The following is a 12412-nucleotide window of genomic DNA, read 5'->3' on the forward strand; positions in this document are numbered from 1 at the left end:
TGCTTTAGAAACCAATACAGACTCGTTTTCTTTATGAGAGTCCTGCTGAAGGTATACTATGATGGTACCTATCCCCCTTCACTCATTTCTCTTCAAAATCCAACCCTTACAACAAATCAAGCTAACTGAGCAATGAGATTTGAGTAACCACCCAACATCTTTTTTTTAAACCACAAGTATACAGTGTCCTCCATAAATATCGCAACAGTGAAGTCAAATTTGTTATTATTGCTGTATACTCAGGAAATATTGATTTGAGATCAAAAGATGAATATAAGGCAATAGTACAGAAGGTTAGCTTTTATTTCTTGGTATTTCTATGTATATTTGTTATACCATCGCAGAACAATAGCACTTTGTACGTTCAGTCCCTGCGTTTTAGGTAAGCATAAGTATTGAAACAAATTACTGACAGTGTATTTGTTGTTGCTCAGGTGTTTGTTGTTGCATTAAGCGTTCACACATAAAAGAGCTGTGAATATCTAGTCTTGGTCTTAGCCTTTGCTTTTGCATTGGGAGTCTGCCTTTGGAGTCCGTAGGCATAAACCAACATGAGGACCAGCGAACTGTCTATGAAAGAAAAGCAAGAAATTTGGAAGCTGAAAAAGCAAAATAGTTTAATTAGAACCACAGCACAAAAATTGGGCATAGAAAATACAACAATTTGCAATATCTTGAAAAAGAAAGAAACCACTAGTGTACTGAGCAAAAGACAGCGGCTTGGTTGGCCAAAAAAAACAACTGCAGTTGATGACAGAATAAACATAGGGGCAATACCCCTGTGCGCTCACCTGGTAGAATAAACAGTATACTAGTGTGGTCAGATAAGGGAACAATATTTACCTGCTGGACAAAAGTACCATTTTTTGTGTGTGGGTTCCCTATCATGCCTACAAGCAATTTCAATGAGACAATCGAGATCAGTTACTATACGCCCACAAGAGGGCGCTATGTACGGTAGGGGAAAATGGGCGTCGCCGCAGTGCGGAACCGACGGGAACGCCCTTTTCGTGCTTCATTTTCCGATGGAGGCAGAGCATTTCTTCGCAAAATGGTGGCGGTAAGTGCGATTTTGAATAATTTTGAATTGTTTTGAGTATTTATTGATGCAGTTGAGACATTTTGAAGGTTCAGATTTAGTAAAACTAGCTGTTTAGCTGATGTAGCTGATGTATTACGTAGTATTTGTGAGTCTTAATCCTAAATACACATCTGTTGTGGGCAATATGTGACGAACAAGACGTTTTTTTTGGTTGGATTTTTTTCTGTTATTTCCGAAAAGAAACGATGTTGTTACACCCATAGCGAGCGGGTGTGGGTAGCAGGGAAGTAATTTGGCGAAAAGAGTCTGCACATGAGCCATTTCAGCTTTATAATATGCCATTTATGTGCTCTATGTGGAGTTATTCTCTGTTAACCTGATATTTCTGTGTTTGGACAGTTGTACGTGTCAGTCCAGAATCGATCAGGAGACATGGCGGAATTTTTTTCGCATGAAAGCAAATCCTATCCTCCTTCGATTTCTGATCAGGGTAAGATGTTTTTTACCACGAAATCCCAGCTTCTCGAATGCCTACTACCGAAAAATGACAGTGAGGAACCACCGAGCGTCTATGATTGCAAAATAATCGATGGAGCCGTAATGATTCATTCGCTACCCAGAAAATCGGCGTCAACATTCCAAGATTACGCTCAGCACATATTCAACCCATATCTATGTCAACAACTCCGTACATCCAACCGCCTTGACGTCGTTTGGGATAGATTTCTTCAAGACAGTCTGAAGGAGGCAACTCACGAGAGGCGCGGTACAGGCTCCCGACTCAAAGTTGGTAACAAGACTAAGATTCCCGCCAAGTGGGAGGAATTCCTGAAAGTTTCAGAAAACAAAGAGGAACTATTTGCCTACCTCACGGCTGAAGCTACGAATATGGCGCTTCCACCTGGAAAACGACTTGTTATGACAGGTTAGGAATTCTGATGAGAAACCATTATATGACGATTTCCTACCAACTACATTTTGTGAAAGCGTTCTCGTTTCTAATTTTGCATTTCTGTGTTCATTTCAGGGCAAGATGCTGAAAGCGATTTAGCCAGATGTGATCATGAAGAGGCCGATACGCGCATTGTGGTTCACATCCTGGACGCCCTGCAAAGTGGACACAGCCTTATTCAAGTACGCTCGGTGGATACGGATGTGGTTGTGATTCTTCTTGGCGTGTACAGTAAACTGCGGTCTCAACACGATGACCTTCAGCTCTGGGCAGCATTTGGCATGGGTGCCCACTACACTTGTGTGGACATAGGATCGCTCTCTGCTACTCTCGGAGATCGTGCCGAAGCGCTTACAGCCTTCCATGCCTTTACTGGATGTGACACCACTTCTGGGTTTCACTGGTCGAGTAAGAAGAAAGCCTGGCGCGTATGGGACATGCTACCCGAATTGACTGATGCTTTTCTGGCTATAGCACGAGAACCGTTTCTGAATGTGAGAACGGAATCGCCGGTCTTTGCCGTCCTGGAAAGGTTTGTCGTCTTATTGTATGACAGCAAACTCAGTACAACTTCCATCAATGAAGCCAGGATGATGATGTTCAAGACCAAACCAAGACCACTGAACAAACTGCCACCAACACAGGTAAGATTGAAAATATCAAGACAGCGACTAGACAGACGCGTAATGAATCCTCAATTTTTCGCATGCGCATTCTCAATTTCATTTCACTTTCTTACTTTCTTATCTTCATTGCCTCTTTTCAGAACGCGTTGCTACACCACACCAGACGTGCCGTATATCAGACAGGTATATGGACAATGAGCACAACCCCAACAAGACCAACAACGTGCCCCTCGGAATTCGGATGGGTCAGGTGTGATGGCGGGTGGCAGCCTCTGTGGATGACGCAGCCCGAGGTCTCCTTGGTATGTCGGGAGTTCATCAAGTGTGCCTGTGCTATGCCATGCAAAGTCTGCCGCTGCTTCCGTGCTAATTTGAAGTGCACCAGTCCCTGCAAATGTGCGTGCCAAAAATGAGTCCTATTGCATAATTGCAATATTCCTCAAGCATCCAGTCTTGTGGTATGTGCAGTAAAACTCGCCAAATTTCACCTTATTGCCTGTTAAACCTCATGGTGAACACCGATTGTCATGTACGAAACATCTTGTAGCCACTCATGGCTTTGGAGAAACATTTCGAGAAAAGTAGACTTTTTCGTCGGTGACGTAACGTTTTTTCAATTAAATTGCCATCTTTAACTGCTCACAAATGAGCAATAACTAATTAGATTTTGTCAGGACCTTCGTTTTTTGAAAGACCCGGTTTGTGGCTAATGACTAATACGTTTCTTTGAAAACGACCAAATTTGACCTTTTGACCTTGACCTTGACCTTGACGGTCAAGGTCGCGATTGTCTCCTCATAAAAAATTATTCTTGGGTACATATAGAAGACACATGCCAAGTTTGGTGCTTTTGTCCAGCAGGTAAATATTCGTTGGGTATTTTGCCATAACTGACCACACTATACTGCACTGACTAAAGATGCCTATTTTGGGGGCAACCCCTCCCTTCCCCCCCCCCCCCCCCCCGTAGACGCCCAAAGGGGCAGATTTAGATTTTTTTTAATGCTGTGAACAAACATGGTACATCGGGCAGTGAAGGTTGTGGTGAAGTTTCATCGGAATTGTATGTGTAGTTTCAGAGAAGAAAGCAAATACCTATTTTGGGGGGGTTAAACCTGGATCCACTTTGACCCCCTGTAGACCTCTTAGACTTCGATTTTCTTAGTGCCATGAACAAACTTCAGTACATCATGGGTGATGAAGGTTGTCGTCCGGTTTCATCGAAATATTGTGTGTAGTTTCAGAGAAAAAAGCAAATTCCTATTTTGGGGTGTCAAACCTGGATCCACTTTGACCGCCGGTAAACCCCCTTAGACACCGATTTTTTCTTTAATGCCGTGAACAAACTTTAGTCACAACACAACAAATATAATTTCTGCCAAATTTGGTCACAATCCCTTCAGCGGTTTTGGAGACGAAGTTGCAAGTGTTTACGGACAGACGGACGGACGGACTGACGACGCACCATCGCATAAGCTCCCCTGAACTTCGTTCCAGGTGAGATAAAATAGGGGCAGTACCCCTGGGCGCTCATCTGGTAGAATAAAGCAGTATACTACACCGACTAAAGGTATTTTAAAGAGTATCATGGTATTTTAAACCAATTTCAATTGTTGCCAGAAGAAAGGGTGGCAAACCCTATTTTAGGGGGTTAAATTCCCCTGCACATCCACTTAAACCCTGATTTTTAGCTCACCTGGAACGAAGTTCAGGGGAGCTTATGCGATGGAACATCGTCCGTCCATCAGTCTGTCCGTCCATCCATCAGTCCGTCCATCCATCAGTCCGTCCATCCGTAAACACTTGAAACTTCTTCTCCGAAACCGCTGATGGGATTGCGACCAAATTTGGCACAAATGATATTTGTTGTGTTGTGACTAAAGTTTGTTCACGGCATTAAAAAAAGTCAGGGTCCAAGGGGGTCTACCGATGGTCAAAGTGCATCCAGGTTTGACGTCCCAAAATAGGAATTTGCTTTTTTCTCTGAAACTACACACAATATTTCGATGAAACTTGACCACAACCTTAATCACCCGTGTTGTACCAAAGTTTGTTCACAGCATTAAAAATAAATTGGGCCGTGAGGGATCTGCTGGGGGTTCGCCCCCCAAAATAAGTGTTGGCTCTTTTCTCTGAAACTACCTACACAATTTCAATGAAACTCACCACAACCTTCATCACCCTTGTTTACCAATGTTTGTTCAAGGCATTGGAAAAATTGGGATCTGAGGAGGTATACAGGATGGGAGTTGGGGGGGGGGGGGTAGGAGTTTCCCCCCAAAAAAGGTATTTTTTTGCTTGTTTGTTGAATTCTTTTAATGCTGTGAATAAACTTTGGTACATCACGGGTGATGAGGGTTGTGATCAAGTTTCATAAAAATAGTGTGTGTAGTTCTATTTTTGGGGGAGGGTTGATCAAATCTGGACCCACTTTGAACCCCAGTAGACCCCCTTAGACACTGATTTTTTTTTTTAATGCTGTGAACCAATACTTATGGAGGGCACTGTATATGGTATTCAGGAAAATGAAGATGCAATAGGAGATCATTTGGCCTCCATGTACATAGGAGGGACATAGATGCAGGTTTTAGGTCATCTTGAATACTTGTTCATGCTTGTTGAATGTTTCTCTCCCCCTCTCTCTCTCTTTAGAGATAGTTTGTTCTCAAGATTACCTTGCCTTACCTGACGTGTCAATGGTCCCAACCATTGCCGGACCGTTCCCCATGATTGCACGGGCCAACCAGATTAAGCATGGGTTTTTCCAAATAGACATTCCCAGCTCCCTTGGACAACTTTCTCCAAATAAGTTATCTCTTAAATCCATACTGCGCTGGTCCAATACTGGACAGTATTAAATAACAGAGACCGGTATCGGCTTGTACATGTGCTGGATTTCATTAGTTGGAGTAAACACATGGTGCATGGCGATCATGCACTGAAGATGTATCACTTGTGTGTGAGTACTGAGGTCGATAGACATTTCTACTGCAGTGCTGTGTTGTTTCAAGTTCTCTTCTAAAGGAGCTTCTTTGCTCACCCAAAGCGGAATTTAAAGGGGGAAAAGTTTATTTAGTCATTGTTGCATCAGAGATGAATGTGTAATTCGAGTGCCAATCGTCCTCAAATGGCGGACCGCGGTCCACATCTGGAAAACAGGCATCATCAGTCCAGACAGCAAGCTAATTTGAATCCCCCATTATACTAAAAGGCCGCTGGTGTTTATCCATTCAGCCCAACTTGACAAATGATAAACCCCGGAAGGGATTAATGGAGATGATTAACGTGTAGATTTCTATCTATTTAACAAGGAACCCGACACAGGAGGAGGCTATTCGGCCCATCATGCCTGCACTACACCAACACCAGGCATGTGTTCTGTTAGCAAGCAGCTTGCTATCACTTGCCAAGCAGCTTGCTTGATTCAAAGTGCTCAAACAAGCTCTCCAACAGAACGGAGTGCTCGGCACCACTTAACAACATGGCGGTCTCCATGTAAACAACGCTATCGTGGTATTTGAGCAAATTCTGTCTGGGCTGTCATTTTCAGTTTTACTCGATGTTATTGTGACAACTTCCCCAGACAAATTTATTGTGTTTGCAGCGGCTACAGAATTCAAGGAAGAGGGACTGGAAGTCATCATCAGAATGGAAGTTTTTCAGTTAGGTTTGATCCCATTAGAGTAGTCCCATTGGGGATCAAACCTACATGAGACAACTCTTCCTGTGTCTAATTATTTTCCTTGTATTTTCCCGGATGCTCAGAGTATATGCGAGGATAATTACAATGTCAAATCACATCTTGTGAACTGTTTCATACTTCCCTGTACCTTGTTCATGTGTCTTAGCTCTTCAGTTTGTTCAGCCTTGAGCAGTTCCACTCTCTCCAACTCAGCCTGATTTCCCACGGCTCTTTGTTCCTCCTGTTGTCGTACAGCTCCCTCGGCGTCGATTTTCTGCATGAGCATCCGTCTCTCCCTGCAACGCTCCTGGAGAAAACGAGGGCACAGGAAGTAGAGAGATCACACTTTCAGTGCAGGCACGCCCGACATGTAACTCCTTCCTCCGCTTTGGCCATATTAATCACATCAAACTTCAAACAAATTGCCCATCCCATGATAATGGTGGACTCCAGGCAGGGCCACTGCTCACCAACTCGAGCTCCTTCTCCATCCTGTTTGCCACCTTTGCCACCTCCTGGTCCGCTTGGCTTATGGTCTTTGCATTCTTCATGATCCTGCACAGTTCTCCTTTGGTCACAATTGTGGACCTTTTATTACTGTCATGGTTTGGCAAACTGCAGGAAAAACAACCAGAACGGCTCATTAATTATCATTATCATTGATAACGTTCAATTTTAAAGTGTGGCTTTTAAAAAGGACTTTATCAGCATGAGTTTGGGAATATTAGATATGATTTCTTTTAACCTTCATGGAGTGATCCAAACATCTCCAAGAACTAGCACAAGTAAATTGATAAAAGCAAACACTACTACACTAAAGGATAAGCAAATTGGTAATGAAGGAATTCCACCTGGAATACCTTTTGTGGAAAAGCAAAATAAACACAGCGCTCAGCTGGAATATAATTGATATATACGTTCTTATTCTTTATCTTTAACAGTCCCAATTTATCCTTCTTTGTGGGTTGAGGGTGAGGCAATGATTCTGCCCGAGTTATTTTTTGATAACGGCTTGCCAGGCCTGATGTTAAACTGTGGCAGGAATTCGTAATTTGTTCAGGGTGCCGGCGATAACTCGTCTACTATTCGTGAATAACACTGTGGGTCTTTGATGTCTACCACAACAAGTGCCAGCAGACGGGTTCTCTGGCTTAACATCCATTTGAGGGACGGTACTCACACTAATGTATCACCCACCATACCCAAACCACCCAACACAACCAAACCACCCAATATACTCGAACTACCCAACATAGTCGAACCACCAAACATAGTCGGTTTAATGGTGCTTTATTTATCCACCTTTGTGTGTGTGTGTGTGTGTGTGTGTGTGTGTGTGTGTGTGTGTGTGTGTGTGTGTGTGTGTGTGTGTGTGTGTGTGTGTCCATTTGCAGGTTTCAGAAGCTGGAATGGAGCCCCCCAGGTGTCAAAATATCCACCTCCGTGTCTCTAAACACAAATCTACTTGAATATAGATTGTTCATTCTCAGATCTGCTGTAATCTATATACCACGGTGATACTGCAGTAAACATTGAGTGAGTGAGTTCACAATGGTTCTCAGATCTATCGTAACGTCTATGCATTGGCATACCTCGTGTTGTTAATGGCTTTACTTTGAAGTTTCAAAGTCGCTGCTGTACCGACCATAAATCGTGTGGTCGGTAAAATTACAATCAAATTGGGCCAATTAATACAGACACCGATATATGTCACTGTGATGCCACATGTAAATTGCATTGGTATTCAATGTGACCCTACTATCACATCAAAGAGCCCTGTGCCACCACCCTTGCCCCAGAAGTTAAACGGTAACTCCCATATGGAAGTGAGTGAGCTGGAACTCACAGAATATCTCGGATAACATCCCTAGTGATGGTCCTTATCTTGATGCGGCCTTGCGTGGATGCCAACGCAGGATCTTCAGGGTCACCCATCTTCAACGCCTTCACCTCCTTGGACTTGCAAAAGTAAAGAATGCGAGATGACAGATGATGGTTGATCTTAAATCATTTGCATTAATTATAGTGCAAATCCAAGACAATGAACACTGATTTGTTGCATTTTAATTATTTACACAGACTATAATCTATAATTTTCACAATTATTGTGAAATGAAGATTGGTGGAAACAATAATGTGATCTACGTATGAGCTATAATACTCACAATTATTGTGAAATGAAAACTTGCGGATACAATAATGTGATCTATAATCTATAATACTCACAATTATTGTGAAATGAAGACTTGCGGATACAATAATGTGATCTATTAATATCTATAATACTCACAATTATTCTGAAATGAAGACTTGTGGATACAATAATGTGATCTATAAGCTATTATACTCACAATTATTGTGAAATGAAAACTTGCGGATACAATAATGTGATCTATAATCTATAATACTCACAATTATTGTGAAATGAAGACTTGCGGATACAATAATGTGATCTATTAATATCTATAATACTCACAATTATTCTGAAATGAAGACTTGCGGATACAATAATGTGATCTATTATCTATAATACTCACAATTGTTGTGAAATTAAGACTTGCGGATACAATAATGTGATCTATTTATATATATAATACTCACAGTTATTGTGAAATGAAGACTTGCGGATACAATCTTGTGATCTATTATCTATAATACTCACAATTATTGTGGAATGAAGACTTGCGGATACAATAATGTGATCTATTATCTATAATATTCACAATTATTGTGAAATGAAGACTTGCGGATACAATAATGCGATCTATTAATATCTATAATACTCACAATTATTGTGGAATGAAGACTTGCGGATACAATAATGTGATCTATTATCTATAATATTCACAATTATTCTGAAATGAAGACTTGCGGATACAATAATGCGATCTATTATCTATAATACTCACAATTATTGTGAAATGAAGACTTGCGGATACTATAATGTGAACTATTATCTGCAATACTCATAATTATTGTGAAATGAAGATTTGCAGATACAATAATAATAATAATAATAATTCATTTATTTTGTATAGCGCTTTTCCAGAAGCCCAAAGGCGCTTTGACAGAGTGGCAAACATAATGCATAACAATACATGAAAAAAACAATTGCAAAAAGACAAGAATCAATAGGGAAACATTTAAAGCAAAAGGAGGGAGAAGGAGAAGAGATAGTCAGGGGTTAAATGCTGTGGGTTGAATGTTGAATGCAGTGTTGAACAGGTGGGTCTTTAGTGATGTTTTGAATGTGGTGAGTGAGGAGGAGTCTCTGATGGTGTGAGGTAGTGAGTTCCAGAGGGTGGGAGCAGCGATGGAGAAGGCCCTGTCCCCCCAGGATCTGAATTTGGTCCGGATGGAGGGGGTCAGGAGGTTGGTACCAGCAGAGCGGAGGTTGCGGGTGGGAGTGTGTCTGGAGAGGAGGTCAGCCAGGTAGGATGGGGCCAGGTTATGGAGGGCTTTGTATGTCAAGAGGAGGATTTTGTACTGGATTCTCTGGGGGATGGGGAGCCAGTGAAGCTTGTAAAGGACGGGGGTGATGTGGTCACGGGTCCGGGAATGAGTGAGTAGACGGGCAGCGGAGTTCTGAATGTATTGGAGTTTATTGGTGATTTTTGAGGGTGAACCATAGAGGAGGCTATTGCAGTAGTCCAGACGGGAGGTGATGAAGGCGTGGATGAGGGTTTCTGCAGCCGTGGAGGAGAGGGATGAGCGGAGACGGGCAATGTTTTTCAGGTGAAAGAAGGCTGACTTTGTGATCTGTTTAGTGTATTTGTCGAAGGAAAGGGTTTGGTCAAAGATGACGCCAAGATTCCGGATGTGAGGGGAGGTGGATACTGGGATACCGTCGATGTTGAGGGCAAAGTTATGGGTGGATTTTGTGAGCGTTTTTGGGCCAATGATGATTATTTCAGATTTATCACAGTTAAGCTTGAGGAAGTTGATTTGAAGCCAGGATTTTATTTCAGTGATGCAGTTTGTCAGGATAGAGTGGGTGTCGGTGGAGACGGACTTGGTGGAGATGAAAAGCTGGATGTCATCGGCGAAGCAGTGGAATTGGAGACCATGACGGCGGATTAAGTGACCGAGCGGGGACAGGTAAAGGATGAAGAGGAGGGGGCCAAGAACTGAACCTTGGGGGACACCTTGGGGGAGGGGAGCAGTGGGGGATTTGCAGTTATTGATGGAGATGAACTGGCATCTGTCAGAGAGGTATGATTTAATCCAAGAGAGGGCAGTGCCGGTGACGTTAAAGGTGGATTCAAGTCGGGTGAGGAGGATAGTGTGATCGATGGTGTCAAAGGCAGCGCTGAGGTCGAGGAGGACGAGAATGTTGAGGTTGCCAGCGTCAGAGGAGAGGAGAAGGTCGTTGGTGATTTTGAGGAGAGCAGTTTCAGTACTGTGGTTGGAGCGGAATCCGGATTGGAATGTTTCATACAGGTTATTGGCAGAGAGATGATGTTTGAGTTGAGTGGCTACAGCGCGTTCCAAAACTTTTGACAGAAAGGGTAGGTTGGAGATGGGTCTGAAGTTGTTTAGGGTGTCAGGGTTTAGACCAGGTTTTTTTAGAATGGGGGTAACAGCAGCAATTTTGAGGGAAGGTGGGACGATGCCTGTAGACAGGGAGGAGTTTATTGTTGCAATGATAAGTGGAGAGAGAGCAGGGAGGGAGGCTTTGACAAAGCTGGAGGGGATGGGGTCAAGAGTGCAGGTGGCAGTTTTCATTCCTATGAGGAGTTCAGAGAGGTCAGTAGGAGAGATTGGGGAGAACCGAGACAGGGGATGGCAGGACAAGGGGGGGCAGGTGGTTGGAGGGGGAGCGGGTGCGGCGGTGGTCAAGCTGTTGTAGATGTTGTCAATTTTGCGTTGGAAGAAAGAGAGGAAGGAGATGCAGTTGTCTACTGTGAATGACTGGGTGGTGGTGTTCAGGGGGCGGAGGAGTTTGTTTATTGTCGAGAAGAGTGCTTTTGGGTTTCCGGAGCCAGAGTGGATAATTTGAGAGTAGTAGGCAGAGCGGGCGCGGGAGAGGGCATCTTTGTAGTGTTGTATGTGGTCCTTGTAGGCTTGGGAGTGAACTGTGAGACCCGTTTTATTGCGGAGTCTTTCAAGTTGGCGAGCACGAGTTTTCATCAGGTGGAGTTCAGGGGTAAACCAGGGAGCAGAATGGGTGAAAGAAACTGTTTTGGTTTTTACAGGCGCAAGCTGGTCAAGGCAGGAGGAGAGAGTGTGGTTGTAGTAGTCAGTGAGGTCGGAAGGGGTGTGGAGGTCAATGAAGGGAGAAGTGGACATTTTTTCAGAGAGGGTGGATGAGAATGAGGTAGGTGAAAGAGCACAATAATGTGATTTACTTGTTTGAAGTCAATAGTTATACATATAGCAAATACTGGATAAGACATAATCTGGTGACACTGTGGTCTCGGGGGTCTAGGTCGATATAGGTTATAGGGGAACAAATAATTCAGTGATAACATTATTCTCAGCAATTACAACAAAATTTAAATTTAAATTCGAACTCAAAGCCATTAATGATTAATACACCATAATCAGTAACCATGATTGCATATGTTCCTGCAATACTGCATAAAACTGTTCAAATGCACGTCCATGTCTATGTCCACTTTCCCGTGTCTGCACGTCCATGTCTATGTCCACTTCCCCGTGTCTGCACATACATGTCCATGTATCAGAGTCTCTGTCCGTGTCACCGTCGCCGTTTCACGATGCTACCCGGTGGAGGCCTCACCATCGTGACTTGGTTTTCGCGTCTCCTAGCAACAGTGACGCCACCTAGTTTGTAAAAGCTTGTTCGTTAAAGGAAAACGATCCGTGATCGAGACGAAGAATAAGCACAAGACGATGTAATGAATGACTGAAAAAAAGTCATTTTTACTGTTGCCTTCGATATAATTTATATCATCAAAATCGCAATTACCGCGAGGACGAAGTTATATTCGAAGATTAGATGTATAATTATAAATAAAAAAAATTGGACCGAGACAAAACGTTGTGTAGTGTTGTTTAAATTTCGAAAGACAGAGCAAATAAAAAAAAAGTTGTTATATTATACCTATAAACACGTTGGGCGGTGTATTGACATACTGCTGGATATA

At 42.9% G+C, this 12412-nt stretch overlaps 2 protein-coding genes across 3 annotated transcripts in view; one reads left to right on the plus strand and one right to left on the minus strand.

The window, feature by feature from the left end:
* Window positions 1-12336, minus strand: part of LOC137436768 (cilia- and flagella-associated protein 45) — an 83028-nt gene extending 70692 nt beyond the window's left edge. Inside the window, exons 1-4 of one of the 2 annotated variants that reach the window (XM_068130846.2) lie at window positions 12046-12336; window positions 8149-8261; window positions 6773-6917; window positions 6451-6609 (exon numbers count right to left, since the gene is read on the minus strand). In XM_068130846.2, coding sequence (XP_067986947.2) covers window positions 6451-6609; window positions 6773-6917; window positions 8149-8261; window positions 12046-12048 — 420 coding nt within the window. In that variant the 5' untranslated portion in view covers window positions 12049-12336. Of the gene's footprint in view, window positions 1-6450; window positions 6610-6772; window positions 6918-8148; window positions 8262-11974 lie in introns of both variants that reach the window. The other variant, XM_068130847.2, reaches the window with a different exon arrangement.
* LOC144894291 (uncharacterized) lies at window positions 1448-3118 on the plus strand. The gene is made up of 3 exons (XM_078786751.1): window positions 1448-1967; window positions 2070-2638; window positions 2761-3118. Exons 1-3 carry the CDS (start codon window positions 1475-1477, stop codon window positions 3031-3033), a joined length of 1335 nt encoding a protein of 444 aa, XP_078642877.1. The 5' UTR covers window positions 1448-1474; the 3' UTR covers window positions 3034-3118.
* Window positions 12337-12412: the final 76 nt, after the last annotated feature.

This window comes from Myxine glutinosa, chromosome 11, assembly GCF_964187855.1.
Source record: "Myxine glutinosa chromosome 11, kmMyxGlut1.1, whole genome shotgun sequence".
Classification (NCBI taxonomy): Eukaryota; Metazoa; Chordata; class Myxini; order Myxiniformes; family Myxinidae; genus Myxine; species Myxine glutinosa.